The 19,186-nt window shown below is 40.2% G+C and overlaps 1 protein-coding gene across 10 annotated transcripts in view; it reads left to right on the top strand.

Annotated features, from left to right (window-relative positions):
- Nucleotides 1–19,186, top strand: part of ATP8A1 (ATPase phospholipid transporting 8A1) — a 260,638-nt gene that overhangs the window by 30,653 nt on the left and 210,799 nt on the right. For 9 of the 10 annotated variants that reach the window (XM_089327160.1, XM_070068174.2, XM_089327162.1 and 6 more), the window contains exons 2-5: nucleotides 7,254–7,368; nucleotides 8,536–8,635; nucleotides 9,938–10,036; nucleotides 16,053–16,098. In XM_089327160.1, coding sequence (XP_089183286.1) covers nucleotides 7,254–7,368; nucleotides 8,536–8,635; nucleotides 9,938–10,036; nucleotides 16,053–16,098 — 360 coding nt within the window. Of the gene's footprint in view, nucleotides 1–7,253; nucleotides 7,369–8,535; nucleotides 8,636–9,937; nucleotides 10,037–16,052; nucleotides 16,099–19,186 lie in introns of those variants that run through there. The other variant, XM_089327163.1, reaches the window with a different exon arrangement.

The following is a 19,186-nucleotide window of genomic DNA, read 5'->3' as shown; positions in this document are numbered from 1 at the left end:
GGGTTCGAGTCTCAGTTGTGCTCCAAATTCCAGCTTCCTACCAATGGGCACCCTGGGAGGCAGCAGGTGATGGCTCGAGTACCTGGGTTCCTGCTTCCCACGTGGTAGACATTGTTCAGTTCCTAGCTCCCTGGATATTGTGGACATCGTGGTATACATGGCTCAGTTTCTAGTTCCGTGGATATCGTGGACATTTGAAGAGAGAACCAATTGGTGGGAGATCTCTCTGTCTCTCAAATAAATTAAGTGAATAAAAAGTTTAAAGCCAAATGTACAAGTGTTTGTGTATGTATATGAAATATATATTCTCTCATGTAATACCTACTATTCAAGGAGGAAGACAGATAACATTTCTATTTTATGGATTAGGAAATTTATGCTTTATGAGAGTAACTACCTAAGGACATGTTTTATTCTTAGCTTTGATACTTACAAATATTCTTTAGTTGACCATAGTTGATGTGGGTTTGAATCTCTCCCATGGTGAGCTTTAGAGTTTAGCCTGGGCAACCTCACTACCAACCCAGAGAGGATGGTTCATTGAGATCACAGAAGCTGTCAGCAGAATGATTTGGGGTCCATTTCCATTAAATATGTAAGTATTCTGTGCCCTCTCTGTACAATATTGTGCTAGGAAAAGCTGCAGAACTACAGAAAATGTGGTTAAGACGAGTTTCTTTCTCTAAGTGAACTTCACATCCTTAGTATGACTTAAGGGCAAAGAAGACTGTGAAAACCTCACCTGCCAGGGAGACTCAGTGAGAGCTGCAAGTATTTCTAGATCCATGGCCTTCCCCCCACCGCTGCTTTCTGGGAGGGCATGACATAAAGGTGACTCGGCTCTAGTAATCCTTAGGAGTCGAGACAGGTGGATTAGGAACTACTGGTAAATTTTAATCACTTATGTGAGTAAGCCCTCTACATCATTAATGAATCCTAAGGGACAGAGCTCCCCTTCTTAAAAAAAAGGAAAGGAAAAAGGCTGGAACCACATGAGGGAAGGAATGACACCTGTGCCCCCTAAGGGGCACAGTGGTAGGAATGTGTCCTTGATGCCCTCTGCTACTGCGATATAGCAGAAGCCCAGTGAAGCTGTTTATGTGGTCACCAAGTGGGTAAGATGGTGATTTCCAAAAGAAATAATTTTTCAAAATAGAGGCAGAAAAGTAGAGTTGCCTGGTGTATTGATTAGCTGTTGAATTGAATATAGGGAATGTGTTTGAACCTCTAACCCGGAAGTGTGAGATAAAAATTGCTACCTACATTTTCCAAAGTGTTGTGGCATTAATTCAGATAGTCACAGAAGAGCCTTTTGTTTTTTTCTCTTCTATACAGAAACAGTCTGGAATGATGGGTTACCTATGCATCCAGATATAATCTACCTAGTATCCTATGTAAGGCAAGTTCATTGACGAGTCACATTTTAATAGTTACAAACTCTCACCTTCCAAGTTAACAAGAAAACTGATCATTTTCCTGGGTACTTTCACTTCAGTATTTCTGAAGACCTCTGGGGTCACTATGCCAGCACCCAGCTAGCTTGTTGCCACCTGCTAGGAGTGAGCGGGGAATCAGGTGCATAACTCAACATGAAACATGCATTCTCTGGCCTTCAGAGATCACAGGAGTGGGTCTCCAAGACCTGTGGGATCTCCATGTCTCTGACAGCGCTGCGGAGCTGGGGGTGGGGTGCCCATCAGCTCCCACTGCCTCAGGACCTCACTCCTTGCTTTCTTTTTTATTTTTTTATTTTTTATTTTTGACAGGCAGAGTGGACAGTGAGAGAGAGAGACAGAGAGAAAGGTCTTCCTTTGCCGTTGGTTCACCCTCCAATGGCCGCCGCGGCCGGCGCACCGCGCTGATCTGATGGCAGGAGCCAGGTACTTCTCCTGGTATCCCATGGGGTGCAGGGCCCAAGCACTTGGGCCATCCTCCACTGCACTCCCGGGCCACAGCAGAGAACTGGCTTGGAAGAGGGGCAACCGGGACAGAATCCGGCGCCCTGACCGGGACTAGAACCCGGTGTGCCAGCGCCACAAGGCGGAGGATTAGCCTAGTGAGCCGCGGCACCGGCCCTCACTCCCTGCTTTCAACACAGATTTCCCTCCCTCAGTACCACACCTGGTCAGGGCGTTGCCAAGCTCCAAGGGGTCTGTTCCATACATTCAGCTTCATGAACACCATCACCTTTCCAAAGTTGTTCTATAATGCCTGGGTGAGCACAGCCTATAGCATTGGCAATATGCAGTGCATAGAATCATGCAGCCTCTTTAATGGCCCCACTCTTGAACAAATCATCTGCCTAGAGTCTTTCCCTCATTTTGATGATTTTTTTCCCTTACAGGTCCCTTATTTGACCTCGACTCAGGCCCTACTTATCCATTAGAAAGTTTTCATTACACTGATTTCCGATTAAGGGAAGGGATAGATTCCAAACCCTTTTGTCCCAGGAGGGTCTTTTGCTCCATGGAAATTCATAAATAGGAATTATAATTAGAGTGAGATAGATGTCCAATTGCCTCTGGCATTTGAAACCCTAATGTAAATGGCACTATTATGGTGACAAGCCTCTGTAACATCTAATTTGTAGCTGAGAACATCCAACAGTCAAGCCCTCAAAAGTCCAAAAACAGACGATGTGAGGACACTGCTCAGGGGAGGGTGAAGAGCAGATCTTCCTGGGGCTCTCTGTGCAAATCCAGGTACCAGAAACAGTGCACTCTGCTGTGTGTGCTCTTGTTAAACAAGATCTAATGAAGGATTTTTAAGAATTTTTAACATCGCTTTCCCTCTATTTGATAATCCATATGCAAAATTTTGATGACACAACACTAGAGAGAAAAGCTGGCATTGTATCTAAAACATGTTGTGGCGGTGAGCAATCCTTACTGTGTGACTGTGGGCAAAGCTGTTCCTGTGTCTAGAACTACGAAACGGGTAGGGCAGGCCCTAATTCGGAACCATGTGACCTCCAGCGCAGTAAGGATAAAATGTGCTCTCATCCTGTATCTCTCCTACCTGAGGGATCTGCCTTGGCTCACAGCCAAGCACAAGATGACAAACTCCAGGCTTCTTCCCCAAGGCAGGAAGTCCTCCGTGACTTCAGTATGAATAGGTCATCTTCTATCCAAAAAGAAAGGATTTTTTAAAAATTATTCATTTTTACTTATCTGAAAGGCAGGGAGCAAAAGAGGGAGAGTCTTCCATCCAGTTGCCAAATGCCTGCAACAACTGGACCTGGCTCAGGCTGAAGCCAGGAGTCTAGAACTCAATCTAGGTCTCCCACATGGGTGGCAAGGACCCAGGTAACTGGACCATCACCTGCTGCCTCTCAGGGTGCACCTTAGCAGGAAGCTGAAATTGGAAGCAGAGCTGACACCGAAACCAAGGCACTCCAATATGGAGTGCCTGCATCCCAAGCAGCATCTTAACTGCTGCACCGAATGTCCACCCTTCAGTAAAGAAATGTTAAGAATCTGGAGATAGGAAGGGGCAGAAAGAGTAAGCATCCATACTCTACCAGTTGCATAACTAAAGTGTAAGGTATGCTGCTTCAACATGGTGTCTCACCCATCTCTCTCTTGCCTTCTGTCTCCCATGTTTGTGCTGCCTGCACTCTTGACACTGTGCCTGGGCCCTGTGCTCATGCTCCCCTCCTTTGTAGCACAGCTCAATGATTCTGGTTTCATACAGAAACCACACCTCACAGTCAGGCTTTTCCTGTACAGTTTGTTAGCAGCACTTGGGTGTCATTAGTATCTTTTTTTTTTTTTTTAAACTTTTATTTAATGCATATAATTTTCCAAAGTACGACTTATGGATTACAATGGCTTCCCCCCCATACCGTCCCTCCCACCCACAACCCTCCCCTTTCCCACTCCCTCTCCCCTTCCATTCACATCATGATTCATGTTCGATTATCTTAATATACAGAAGATCAGCTTAGTATACATTAAGTATGGATTTCAACAGTTTGCTCCCACACAGAGACATAAAGTGAAAAATAATAGATGATTTTTTTAAATGATGATGAAATCAGAGCAGACCTATTGTCATGTTTAATCCCAGTGAGAGTCAAGTTGGGAATTGATAATTTCTTTTTTTTTTTTTCTTTTCTTTTTTTTTTTACAGAGGATCAGTTTAGTATGCATTAAGTAAGGATTTCAACAGTTTGCACCCCCATAGAAACACAAAGTGAAATATATTGTTTGAGTACTCGTTATAGCATTAAATCTCAATGTACAGCACATTAAGGATAGAGATCCTACATGAGGAGTAAGTGCACAGTGACTCCTGTTGTTGACTTTACCAATTGACACTCCTGTCTATGGCATCAGTAATCTCCCTATGCTCCAGTCATGAGTTTCCAAGGCTATGGAAGCCCTCTGAGTTCTCCGACTCTTATCTTGTTTAGACAAGGTCATAGTCAAAGTGGAGGTTCTCTCCTCCCTTCAGAGAAAGGTACCTCCTTCTTTGATGACCTGTTCTTTCCACTGGGATCTCACTCACAGAGATCTTTTGCCAGAGTGTCTTGGCTTTCCATGCCTGAAATACTCTCATGAGCTTTTCAGGCAGCTCCGAATGCCTTTAGGGCTGATTCTGAGGCCAGAGTGCTATTTAGGACATCTGCCATTCTATGAGTCTGCTGAGTATCTCACTTCCCATGTTGGATCACTCTCCCCTTTATTTACTCCATCGGTTAGCGTTAGCAGGTACTAGACTTGTCTATGTGTTCCCTTTGACTCCCAGTCCCTTCACCATGACCAACTGTGAACTGAAACTGATCACCTGGAACAGTGAGATGGCATTGGTACATGCCACCTCGATGGGATTGAATTGGAATCCCCTGGTATGCTTCCAACTCCACCACTTGGGGCAAGTCAGCCTGCGCATGTCCCAAATTATACATCTCTTCCCTCTCCCATTCCCACCACCATGTTCAACAGGGATCACATTTCAGTTAATTTTCAACACTTAAGAATAACTGTGCATCAATTACAGATCTAAACCAGTCATATTAAGTAGAACAGATAAAAAAAACTACTAAGAGGGATAATGTATTAAGTTGTTCATTAACAGTCAGGGCTATGCTGATCAAGCCACCATTTCCCATAGTGTCCACCTCACTCCAACAGGTTTCCCTCTTGGTGTTCAGTCAGTCGTCACCGATCAGGGAGAACATATGGTATTTGTCCCTTTGGGACTGGCTTATTTCACTCAGCATGATGTGTTCCAGATTCCTCCATTTTGTTGCAAATGACTGGATTTCGTTGTTTCTTACTGCGGTATAGTATTCTAAAGAGTACATATCCCATAATTTCTTTATCCAGTCTATCGTTGATGGGCATTTAGGTTGGTTCCAGGTCTTAGCTAAAACAAAAAAGCGGTCATTAGTATCTTTATCAGTGGGCGGAGAAACTTTTGCTTGCCCTCAAAAAAAAAAAAAAAAAAAAAAAAAAAAACAACTAACCACTCCTTTGTCATTTGCTGTGTGTTTATCTGACCAATGTTGTTTATCAAGTACCTGCCAGTTGTTGGTACCAGTGTTAGGAAAATGAGTAACACACCGTCCATGGCCCCAGGGGGTGCCTATTCTGGTAGGGGGAGAGTGACTCATAAATGGGCAGCGAGAGAACCTTCTGGTAAGTGTTTTGCTGGGGAGAGGGCAGGTGCCAACGACTGTGGTGACACAGAGAAGCTCCCTTTCACCTCATAGAACACTTAAGAGAGCTTGTGTCTGCAGTTCTTCAGGGAGGATATGGACTTGGCAAGGCAGGAAAGAGAGGAAAATTTGGTTTTTGAGATATGAGTACTGTTGGTGTCCCTTCATAGCAAAGGAATGAGGGATTGTTTTAATCCAATCTCATTTAATTCACATAAAAAGGTATAAAAAGCAGTTTAATTTTTGTTTATATGTACTTCTAAGGAGTATTGTCAACACTGCAATAGGGTATTTGGTTTTATCTATTGAATTATTCCAATTATTGTGAGATGATTTGAAGTGCTCTTAAAAATTTAAAATTCACTTGGAAACATAAATTCTAACTGGAAGAAAGATTATATGACCATGTTGAGTTAGATCAATTGTTGTGGTGGTTTTCTGCTAAAACATGAATATTTATCTTTTACTGTGCTCATCCAAAAAGAAAAACAAAAGAGAAAAGCATTAAGTGTGTATGTTTAAATTTTTGAATTTATTTTCAGCTGCCTTTTTCACATTAGTTTTGTCTAAAACTTTAAAGTAAATCAGTTTAAAATTATTTGTTACTTTTGAATGTCTTTCTGTAAAGAGAGAAAATAATTGAAATCTACAGGGGAAAGACGAGTGAAAATTGGTGTCAGTGCTTTTGAAATGGGTCGGTGTCTCCATCGCCAGCAAATGCTGCCTTTAACCCTAGTGGAAATGTTTGGTGTGAGGATTTTAGTTTTTATTATTAAAGAAGTAACATCAATAAAGGAAAGAATGAGCTTTTAATATATTTTACATTTAAGAATAGTTCATCCAGACCCAGAAAGACAAATTATCATGTTTACTCTAACATGTGGAAGTAAATATATAGAGTATAATAATTGTGTGGATGGTGTATCATTTGGCATATCATTTAAATATTGCTTCCTGAATCATACCACATACATGATGGTATACCTTTCTTCTCCCATTATGATCATGACAAATCCCTTACTTTGTGATAATAACATCTCCATTTTCAAGAAAAAGTATATATGTGTATGTACACAATGTCTACATATGAAGTGAATGTGGCAAAATGCTAAAAATTGTTCAACTTTAAAGCTAAAAATAATAACTTATTTAAAAGCCTCTGTAAAAAAAAAAAAAAAAAAAAAAAGAAATTATCAATTCCCAACTTGACTCTCACTGGGATTAAACATGACAATAGGTCTGCTCTGATTTCATCATCATTTAAAAAATCATCTATTATTTTTCACTTTATGTTTCTGTGTGGGAGCAAACTGTTGAAATCCATACTTAATGTATACTAAGCTGATCTTCTGTATATAAAGAGAAATGAAAATGAATCTTGATGTGAATGGAAGGGGAGAGGGAGTGGGAAAGGGGAGGGTTGTGGGTGGGAGGGACGGTATGGGGGGGAAGCCATTGTAATCCATAAGTCGTACTTTGGAAAATTATATGCATTAAATAAAAGTTTAAAAAAAAAAAAGTAGCTATGAATTGTGTGTTTGGTCTGGATAATGAAAACTTCCTAGTCCATAAGAAACTGTCTCTTTTTAAGGTTATGAGAAGACAGATGATGTTTCAGAGAAGACCTCGTTGGCTGACCAGGAAGAAATACGGACTATATTCATCAACCAGCCTCAGCTGACAAAATTCTGCAACAACCATGTCAGGTAGAAACTACCAAAGGCCACAGGAGCAGCCATCACAGCAGAGCTCAAGAAGCCAAAGAGAAATGAATGCTTGCAAAGAGCCTTCAGTGTGCTCAGCTAATATTTGAGAGTTCCTAGGCACCAGTGTGAATGCACTGCTTCCCCAGAATAGGAAATCATAAAGGAAGAGGCAGACAGGATAAGTACCCATCCTCTACCAATTCTATGCCTGAAGTCTGAATAATGAAAGCTGTTTATGGTAAAACCTGTGATAGAATCATTTTATATAACACCTTTTATCCTTTTAGAACAGGCCATTGCAATTTTGCACCAAAAGCTTCTTTCTGTTAAACAGTCTTTGAATAGTGGGTGTTGTTGGTGCTGTAAGGTCTGGTTGGTGTTCAGGAATGGAGGGTGAGGTTACTTCTCCGCCCTGTCATTGTCTCCTGCTGTCAGCGCTGTGCAAAGAACCCCTGTAAGCACTGGTCACCAAGTGGCCTCTGGAACCACAGGAGCAAGCCCAGGGCTAGCCCAGTGTCCCTGCAGTGGCAGAATTCCAGACTTGAGAAGTATCCTTTTAAAAATCCTATTTACAGCTTCAAATTCCAGAGCAGCATTTCTCCATTTGGAGAAGGTGGCGTGAGTCTCCTCACGCTGTTTGATTTGGTGGTGGGCCTATCTGGTGTGTTCAATGCGAAGTCCTAGCCAAGTTTTCTAGGATGGCCATGAAGAAAATTCAGGCAGAATTCCAGAAACTCCCCATTTCCCTGAAGTTACTGAGGAAGGGCATGTATAGTGTGTCTGGTGCAGCTCAAATTGCTGATTTTTTTGTTTTTTTGTTTTGTTTCTGCAAGGTTTTGTTTTCTATTGTGTATATATTAGTTTACCTGTAGTTGTTCTTTGTAAGCTACTCCTAGTTAGGTTGAGTAGGATAATTGGAGAAAGAGGACAAAAGGTATTCTATAGAAAATGAAACCCATGGTTTTCACCCTTTACTATTTATTTTGCCAGTTCCTTTTACTCTTTTTCATTTAAGTCAATGACCCTTTGCAGTATTCTCCCAGTTGAAACAGTAGGCAGATGTTCACAGGGTCATTTTTTTATGTGATGGTAGCAGAACTTTGTAAACGTGGGTGCTGATTGCAGAGTATTTGAGTCTTATGCTACTTCTCATTTTTTGTTTTCTAGCACTGCAAAATACAACATAATAACATTCCTTCCAAGATTTCTCTACTCTCAGTTCAGAAGAGCTGCTAATTCATTTTTTCTCTTTATTGCACTGCTGCAGGTAAAGTCACATCATAAACCCTTTGTTCAGTACATGTTCAGGTACTAACAAATGCTTTGGTTAACTCAGTAGCCAGTCCCTGAGGATTATACAAGTACAGAGGGAGAAGCTGACTATTGAGGACAGTTCCAACTCCTGCAGGCAGGATCAGAATGCTGCTGCTCCTCAAGCTGTTTGAGTCATGTTTATCAGCTTACTTAAAGAGATCTACAGATTTGATGTGGCAAATACTCATTTTGGGTGGCAAAGGAGGGTGGAATTTCTTTTTTTTTTTTAATTTTTTTGACAGAGTGGACAGAGAGAGAGACAGAGAGAAAGGTCTTCCTTTTGCTGTTGGTTCACCCTCCAATGGCCGCCACGGCCGGCGTACCGCGCTGATCCAATGGCAGGAGCCAGGCACTTCTCCTGGTCTCCCATGTGGTGCAGGGCCCAAGCACTTGGGCCATCCTCCACTGCACTCCCAGGCCACAGCAGAGAGCTGGCCTGGAAGAGGGGCAACCGGGACAGAATCCGGTGCCCCGACCGGGACTAGAACCCAATGTGCCGGCGCCACAAGGCAGAGGATTAGCCTAGTGAGCCGCGGCGCCGACTGGAATTTCTTAAAATAATGTATTTTCACAGCAGTCAGATGGTCGATTCTGAACCTTGGAAAGCAAGAATCAGCATTTTAAATCCTGTGTTTGTCATATTTGAGTTTGTTGCAATCAAAAAAAAGTCTAAGGTTATAAAAAGTAGCATATGTTCATTGTAAAAAAAAAAGAATTTAGAAACACAACAAAGCATGAAGAAAAAAATGTAAAACTCATTATTGCATCACCAGAGGTAGCTACTCTAAAAATCTGGATGTGTATCATTCAGCTCTCTCTTTTCCCTCCAAAGCATTGTTTATTATTTTAGTTTATAAGAAAAGAGGGAACATGGAGTACATATCATTTTCTGATCTGCCTTCTTCCTTTAACACTTTGTGAGCATTTACCCAGGTGTTCTCTCTGCTTCCAAAACATCATTTTAAATGGCTCTATGACATTTTAGTCTGTAGATACACTATTTATCATTTATTTCACCAATCCCCAACTGTGGGTGTTATTCCCGTATATTTACCAGCCAATCATGGAGCTAAGTAACATGCTCTTCCAGCTACTTATTAAAATCAAGCAAATTGCCTCACCAGTGTTAGTCTGCCAAAGTGGTAAAATCACTGAGGTACGTTTTAGAAAGCACTTTGTCTTTGTTGTTTTTAAATTGACCATACCCTCTCTCTAGTTCTCATTGGATTTCTCTCGCTTGTTTTTCTTCAAATAGCAAATACCTGATGTATCACCAACGGGTCGCTACACAACACTGGTTCCTCTCCTATTTATTTTAGCTGTGGCAGCTATCAAAGAGATAATAGAAGATATTGTAAGTATTTAACTCTTTTTGTAAGTAATTGTTTTTCTATACATTTGAAAATATTTGTTTCTTAAGTTATGTAATTGTTGGTAGAGACTATTTACAATGCTCATTAAATATGCAAATGCATAGAATACATTCTTACTCCTGAGAATAACTGCTGTTGATTTCTATGAGATTAATTTTGAGGAATGCTTATTACAGTGTTCTGTTACATTTATAGTTTAGTCAGAACACATTAATTAAAATACAGTAGTTGACATGGAGAAGAAACTATACTTGAGCATTGTTTTAAGTTAAATGAAATAACCGCCCAGTTATCTGTATGTAAAAAAATTTTTTCATTTTAAATTTATATACCATAGGTTTTACCTTATCAAGTGCCTTTGATTCCTTTTTTCTTTGTTTTTTCTTATTTTGTCTTATTTGCTTTCTTTTCTTTTAAAAGCAAGTAGCAACAGTTTTGCTATTTTTATCATTCTCTAGTGGTAGAAAAAAGGGGAAGTCGGTTTCTCCTTTATAAAATAAATTCACCAAAATAAATTTAGACTTTTCCCCCTCTATCTTACCTATTCTTAAAGTCTAGCTTGAGAAAGTCAATGTTTTGTTATATTTGTTTTTCTTTTTCTTTTCCCTATCCTTTTAATATATTTTCCTCTTTGGCTTTCTGAAATGACCTTCTCTCAGGCCTTTGGGAAGTGAGATAGTAAGGCCAGAAAAAGCTGAGAAACTCTTTAGAAAGCTCCAATTTAAAGGTTCACAAACATTAACATTACTTTTGTAGAGAATCAAACCGGGACCTCATTAAGAAGACATGAGACATAGCTTCACTAGACCTATTAGAACGGGGCTCGTTTAACATTTAGATCAGTCTACAAAGCATGCCAGTATCTAAGAGTAGATGCAGAGGTGGTGTGTGTGTGTGTGTGTGTGTGTGTGTGTGTGTGGAAATGACATGCTTGATAGAACCACTAGCTGAGAAATTTGACTTTTTTCCTATCCTGCTGCTCACACATTTGTCATTCTTTAAATTATAGCTAGATTTTACACTTCTCGTAAGGACTGGTTTTCACAATAACTTTGTCTCTTTCTGTTCTTTATATACTCTTTTTTTATTTCTGTTGTTAACCTAATTTTCACTGCGCACCTGTTAGTTACTATCCATTGTGTTATTGTTTGGCAAATATTTTTCTCATTTAATTTTCTCCATGATTTTGTGAAGTGGATTTTAACCCCAGTTGAAGGTAAGGATTCTGAGGCTTAGCTGGTTATGTAACTTGTCCAAGAAAGTGGTGGAATCAGAATCCCTTCCATTCAGAGCTGCTTACTCTGTCCACATTATGGGAGTTTAAGTTCCATGTACTTATTAGTCTATGTCCTTTACATTTGTTAAATCCTTTTACAGCCCTTTATCCCCATTTTACAGATGAGGAGGAGGCTAGGGGTGAGGCAACTGTCCAAGGTCACACAGCTGGTAACTGGAGCTGCCAGATTCCAACAAGGCACTTGGGCCCCAGAGCTGCCCTATAATCTCTAACCTTTCCCCCATCCACATCCACATCCCCTGCTTTTTTTAATCCCTGACAAAGTTATATGCACTCAAGCTATGATTTCTAGGACCCTTGTCTTTGAAAATACATGAGAAATAAAATTTTATCCAAGAAGTTTATTTTTACAAAAAACCTTATTAACATAATACAGTGGAATACTACTAGAAAGTAGCTATTCAACCAGTCCATGAAGGATGCACTCCTAGTGTTATTAGGTGTCATATGAAGCGGTTTTCCAGTGTTAAGAAATTGACTACAAGTTATAAGAGTTGTTCAATAAGAAGTTTATAACAAACTATAAATGATAGAGCACTTGAACTGTTATTCCGTAGGAAGGGTAGAAAAATCAAATAATAGTTTAGATAGTAGACAAAGAGCTATCTTTATCAATAGTGAAAATAGACGTATCTTCATTCATGCAACATAAATATCTAAAGTCTAAGGCATCAGGCGTTCATAAAAATATGTATTAGGATTTGTTAAACTTTGCTGCAGCAGTAGTCATGTCCCCATGTAAGTGGCTTAATACGTTATTTTTCACTCACTCAAAGACACTGCAGGTGGTTGTTGGGGTGGAGGGCAGGAGGTGCCCCTGCTCCGTGCAGTCAGGAATGCCTTCTGAATAAGGTTCCGCTGTGTTGAACGTTGGTGACCATCATAACAGGGAAGGGGAGAGGGAATGGAGACCCCACTTCTGTGTTTTGACCTACAGATGGTTCATACTGCATCTGCTTATAGCCCAGTTAGAACTAATGGCAAAGGGGAGATGTTGTCTCAACGTCCATGGAAGTAGAGAACTCATTGTTGGTGAAGACAGGTAGTGTTTGCACCTGTAGATCAGTGAAAAAACACAACTTACAGTCTAGTCAACCACTTCTATATTCTGTTAAACAACTGACAGTATTTTATCCTGAAACCTTTAAAAATAAGAATTGCCTTCAGGTGAGATACTGAAAACTTGTCCACCACTGTACATTTTGGTGGTTTGGACATCTTAGCCTAATGATTTCCTGTTTTTATGTGCATATAACATATGGCATGCACACTACTTTAAAATATTCTGAAATTGATGGAGAACTCTTTTTTTTTTAACTTTTATTTAATGAATATAGATTTCCAAAGTACAGCTTATGGATTACAATGGCTTTCCCCCCATAACGTCCCTCCCACCCGCAACCCTCCCCTTTCCCACTCCCTCTCCCCTTCCATTCACATCAAGATTCATTTTCATTTCTCTTTATATACAGAAGATCAGTTTAGCATACATTAAGTAAAGATTTCAACAGTTTGCTCCCACACAGAAACATAAAGTGAAAAATACTGTTTGAGTACTAGTTATAGCATTACTTCACATTGGAAAGCACACTAAGGACAAAGATCCTACATGAGGAGTAAGTGCACAGTGACTCCTGTTGTTGACTTAACAAATTGACACTCTTGTTTATGGAGAACTCTTTTTTTAAAAGCTACATCTTGTCAAATGTTAATTTCTTACAGGAAAGATCAAGACTATAACCTGCAGGAACCAATCCTGGGAATATGTTAGTGAGTAAAAGTAGCTACAGTGGAGCTGACAGTCTAGTAGAGAAGATAAACATTAATAATCACACTGGACTATTAAGATAATAATAAGTAACACACATGAAATCTTTAGAATAGTGTCTAGTGTATGGTGAGCAGTGAGTAAATGTCATCTTGACTGTCTTCATCCAAATATCCTTTTGGCTAATAGATTGGGAGGAAAACAGACTATTTGGAAGAGTATTCTAGTAAATAGTGTACAGTAGGAAGATATATTAGACTAAATGTTAGGAAGGATATGGAAAATATAAAAATTAATTTGACATGTATGACAAGCATTAACGCCACCTAACATGCTATATAACCTACTTATTTTATTCATGATTCATGATTCCAGTCACTAGAATGTAAGTCCCATGAGAGCAAGAGGTTTTTGTGTCTTGTTCATTGTTATAACCTCTGCAGTAGTAATAGGGCCTGACACATAAGTGAGTGCTTTTAGTAAATACATAAATAAAGAGGTTGAGTAGGAGTGAGAGAACCATAGAAAGATGGTTGTATGTGAGACAAGGACCGAATCTTGGGGACTGGGGTTGTAGGCTGCCTTGTGGTCACAGTTTGAGATGCCTTTCAGACCATCCAGGAGAGATGTCAAGGGAGAAACTAGAGAAAACTGTTTGGGGGTCAGATGGAATCTTGTCTGGTCCATATTTATGGATGGCTTATCATTGACACTGCGGGTATGAAAGAGTTGAACTTAGAGAAGGATGTGGAGTAAAGAGTGAGGAGTGCCAGGGGGTCCATGTTGACAAATCCCTTCACTGAATAGCAGGCAAGCAGAGGAGATGCTGGGGTCAATGTACAAGTGAGAAACCTGGGCAATGATGTAAGAAGGAATGCCTAGGAAGGGGATGGCTTCCAGAATGAATGAGTGGTCAGCATTGCCTCGTTAAGTGTCTAAAGTTCGTGCCACTCTTTATAAAATGCAACATATTGATGTACTGTCAATCAAATGTTGATAATACATGTTAAATAATTGATCAGCTCCCAGTGACACTAAATGAATTGATTGTAAGACAGTAGGAATAGTTGAAATCAGAGAATAACTTTATTCTTGTGAACTGTTAGTTTCAGAAGGAATTATGATACAGAGGTTAGATGCTATCTTTTTGTAGTCCCAAGCTGAAAATCTAGGTCCATCCTTATATCCAGTGCACTTATTTCTTGACAAGTAACCTAATTTATTCTGTGATGGGAAGGTTGAAGAAAGAGCTGCTCCTGTGCGAGAATTCTCTGCAGGTGGAAAGTCATGTACAGGGTAGCTTTAGGTTTCACTAAGATTGAATTTCCTATTTGAAGAGGAATGTTTCACTAATTAGCTTTTATCTGTCTCCTTCAGTTGCAAATCTAACCAGTTTGTCATAGCTGTGCATTATCTTGTAAATATCTGTTCTGCTTTGAATATCTAAATTTACCTTGGATCATTATTTTGTACCAACATTTATTTTAGATTACTTTTTAATTTTCTTGCCATCTTTATTAATAAAAGATAATAAATATTTTAGTTTTACAATTATAAAATATCGTATACAGATACTACAAATTTAACATAACTGAAAACTCAATAATATTTTCTAGCAAGTTGTGCTTTTAGAAGCAATAGTAGGCCTATTAAAAGTCTACAATAATACTCTTATTAACATTTCATACTAAGAAAGAATTGCAGTGTGTTTCTGCACACGGATGTGGCAGAAGTCATTTTCAGTGCTTCTTCCACACAGAGGCATTTTGGGTGCTGTATTTGCATCTTGTGCAGTTCCATGGCTGATTGTTCAGGACAGAATTCAGGCTGCCAGCTGTTGTTCCACTGCTCTCGGGTGCTGGTGACTCTTGGAGAAGTGTTGCTAATCCACCATGCCAGCCCTTTCTCTTCGAGAGTTTTTCACACGTGTACTGTGATTCTGAAAACCATGTTTCTTTCTCAAATGGAAAACTTGGGAACTCACTTATTTTACATGTGTTCCAACTCCTGTAATAGGTATGCACAGCTAATTTTGATCTTGGGCTTGATGTGGTAGCATTTTTGAGCAGAGAGTTACTTGCACACAGCACATTTCTGCAACGTTAATGAAGTCTGGTGTGTTTGTTAGACTCGATGCTGTAAGTTTAGACGGAAGCTATGGAAAACCTCTAGATGAACTGTAGAGAAGATAGTTTTCCTCTGGTCACTCCAATTCTCACCTTTCCCCTGAACCCTGGTTTCTTTTTCTTACTGCTATGGAAACCTTAACTTGTGCGGCTCTTCAAACTGACCCACCTAGCCTCAGACTTTAACTCACCTGCTCACCGTTTAGTTTTGTAGATGCTTTGAGGAGGAAGGAGAATGGGATCCTATAATTTCATGGCTGCAAGTGGTGGGTAGCCTGTTGGAGAGCAATAAAGAGAAGAGGCTATATGCAAATGGGAAAATAATTTCATTCTAATCACTGACAGACTGCAGCACATCTTTAAATTATAGAGGGTGTACTCGGCTTAATTAGAAGATGAGTTTCATAAGAAGGTGAAAATATTTCAATACTATTATTAAAAGGTAGTTATTATAGATAATTCTCTTGAGTAGTCTTTTTCAAATGAATTATTTAAGCTAAAGAGTAAAAGTTGAAGCTTCCCTAGTAGATTAAATTTTAATATTTTGAGCATCACAAATCAGTGTCCCCAGAAGGGGGTTCTGTGTGCAGAGACTGCACATGGTGCTCTCAAGTTTAAGTTCCCAAGTGCCCCCTGATTCTTCACATTCCACCATCCCCACATCCCCTCTGAAGCATGTTTATAACATTGATATGAGTGTCAATGGCTAGAAACCCAAGTTAAAGGAAATCTCTCTTTTGTTAAGGGTGCTATTTTATTATCTCATTCACTTTTTCACAGTTGTTCTTTTTGCTTTTAAATTTTAGAAACGACATAAAGCTGATAATGCAGTGAACAAGAAACAGACCCAAGGTAGGAATTTTACATCTTATTTATCGTATTTGCCAATGATATTGATAGTCCCATACACACTTCACTTGGATGGAATGTAATTCAACTGAGAATACTGTGTATATCTTAACTTTTTGTTCCAGGGTAAATTGATTCTTGCTTTGTAGCATTTATTCTATGGCACTGAAACTCACATTCAAGTGGTTTACAGTGCTACTACTTCTGAAAGGCAGTGTTTTAAGTGCTGTATAGCGATGTGCTCCCAGGTGCTGCCTACAAAATCTGCAGTTATGTTGACAACATTAAGCGCTGTGGTGTGCCTTTATTTTCTTTTTGATCTGTAGGTGTCACTCTGGAAAAGATGCATAGGAAATAATCAGATAAAATGTTACGTGGGTGAAAAGTGTGTTGGAAGCACTCTGAGTTCACTATACATGCAGGTGACATATGCCCTAGAAATAAAGAAAATGACGGACACAAGGCCAGCTTCTGGGGAGGGCCTGGCATTGGGCGTAGCTCTTTTGCTACGGGTCTCGTTTTGACACAGCCAAAAACAAAATGACCTCCATGACAACCCAATAAGCCATTGTGCACTCTGATTTTTAAACAATACTTTGAAACATGCAAAGCAGACTTCCTGTCCTATCTCTAAGCTTGCCCCTCTGAGGGTGTCATCTCGCTCTGAGGTTCTGTGATGTGACAAGGATCAGGGATGCCTGCCACCATTGCCTGGTCATTGGAAATCATGTTTTCATATTGCTCATATTATTATGGGGCCCTATCGGAATGCCTGGCTGCTTTCTTACCATTAGAGGGTCTCTGCCTGCCACTCCAAGCCATGCTCTGTGAGGCTCGTCCTTTGAGGAGGAAAAGGTTTTATTATTATTACTTGTAAGTAAGGAGTCAAAAAAATCTCTCTTAAATCTGCCTCCCTGACTGAGGGCTTGGAGAAAGCTTTATAGATTACATAGGAGAAAACTGGTGTGCAGAAAAACCTGGCAGAGCAAGTCCTGAATCAGGCCAGTGTGGAAAGATTGGCTTCCGGTTGCAGATTTCTGTGTTTAAGGGACCTCTCGTTTCTGAAGGGTCTCTAGTACACCCAGCTTCCAGCACTGCTGTGGCCTCTGGTTTCACCAACTGGGTTTTCCTTCTTCCGCATGTGTCTAGGCTGTGTGATGAGGTTCTATGCTCTGGGTCCCTTCCATGTGTGTACAGCCATGTCCTAAAAAGCAGGAACTTTAAACAGTATGATCAGACCCATTGTTAATACATAACCTACAATACAAAAAAAAAAAAAAAAAAAAAAGGCAGAACAAGAGGGTTTTGTGTTTAGAGCATGAAGGGGAAACACAATGAAAGAGCAGTTTGATATCAACCAACTCTCATCAGAGGCCTTACCTGTCCATCTTTATAAGTTGAGGAAGGTGCATGTACTAATCTGAGAAATTTACAAAATATTTACCAAAATTATTATGGTAAATACAAAAAAGAAAGTTACAGCTTAGTTGTTCAGTTATGTATATAAAAAGACCCTTGGAAGCACAAGGTAAGAAATTATCACGTATAGAAGTCAAAGGGTTTAGGCTACACTATTTCAGTCTTGTTAGATTTTTTGCTCTAAATCGTGTTTCCCATGTCAGATGCCGGAGAACTTCAAAATAGGAGAGAATTGTGTGGTGATCTTGAGTCTGAGGAGGGCTTTGGGTGAGAAGAAAGGAGTGGGGAAGACATTTACGTGTGGGCTGAAAGGGACCGGAGGAAGAGGTCACTCTGAACCACAGAGTAAGAAGGCTTTGTTAAACCATTATCAGAGCGTGCACAGAAAAGAGATTCCTCTCAGAGGGAAGCAAGCACATGACTTATGAGGTAGGCTGTTGCGGGTGTTTGGCGCAGTGGGAAAGACACTGGTTAAGCAGTAGGCGTGGGAGGTCAGTTACCCACGGGGCACCTGCATTCCATATTGGTGTGGCTGATTCGATTCCCAGCTGCTACACTTTCAATTTCACTTCTTCCTAATGTGCACCCTGGGAGATAGCAGGTGATGGGTCAAGTACATAGGTCATTGCTAGCCATATGAAAGGCCTGGATTGAGTTCCTGGCTCCTGACTTTGGCACTTGGCCCAACCTAGGCTGTTACAGGTATTTGAGGAGTGAAGCAACAGATGAAAGATCTCTCTGTATTTCTCTACTTTGCAAACAAAATTAACATTAATAAATGTTTGAAAAGATGCTGGTTAAAATATCTGTATGCCAACAAATATGGCTGAAGTGGTTGGGTCCCTGTCACCCATGTGGGAAACCTGCCTGAGTTCCCAGATCCTGGTTTTAGCCCGGCCAGCCCTAGCCCTTGTTGGCATTTGGGGAATGAGCCAATGAATGGGAGCACTGTCTCATGTCTGTGCTCTGTCTCCTTCTCTTCCCCATTCCTTTTTCTCTTCTCTGTGCCTCTCAAATAAAGTGAAAAAAGGGTGGACTAGGGTCAGATTTTCAAGGGACTTGAATGCTAAGCCAAAGGGATTTCAACTGAACTTTAGTATACTGAGTAGTTGTCGAAGGTTTATCTGCCAGGAAGAGGATGAAGGTTGCAGCTTAAGGACAGGGAACAGAATGAATCAGGGTATTGAGCTGTTAGAAGCCCAGAAACACAGCTGTTCCAGGAGCTTAGATGTGATGGGACACCATGGGAAATGAAAGGGGATAGAAACCCAGATACGTCAATTCCTGTTTTTTTTGGCAATGTGAAGTTTTTTCACTTGTTGCCATACTACTCAGAATATTCAGTAGCAGTTTCTGAAACAAAAATACATGTTTTTTTCTGTAACTTATACTATATTTTATAGCAGAAGGATCCTGCTATAAGGACTGGCAGTTACTTATTTTCAGTCCTAAACTGCAATGTCAGGCAGTGCAGTTGAGATGTGACTGTTATAGCCTGGATGATCTGAGGCCACTATTCCGCATACTGACAGGTGCTCCGAGTTTCTAGGTACACACCAACTTCCAAAAAATACTCCCTTTCATTAACATTCAGAGCAAATACTTGTTCTTGGCTACCAATCATGGTTTTCCAATTTCCTTCATAGGTTAACAGGATTAGCTTTATGATTAA

This window comes from Oryctolagus cuniculus, chromosome 2 (genome assembly GCF_051225735.1).
Source record: "Oryctolagus cuniculus isolate XC-2025 breed Fujian yellow rabbit chromosome 2, ASM5122573v1, whole genome shotgun sequence".
NCBI classification, from domain to species: Eukaryota; Metazoa; Chordata; class Mammalia; order Lagomorpha; family Leporidae; genus Oryctolagus; species Oryctolagus cuniculus.
Note: the sequence above shows the minus strand (reverse complement) of the source record. Positions and strands in the feature narration are given on the sequence as shown.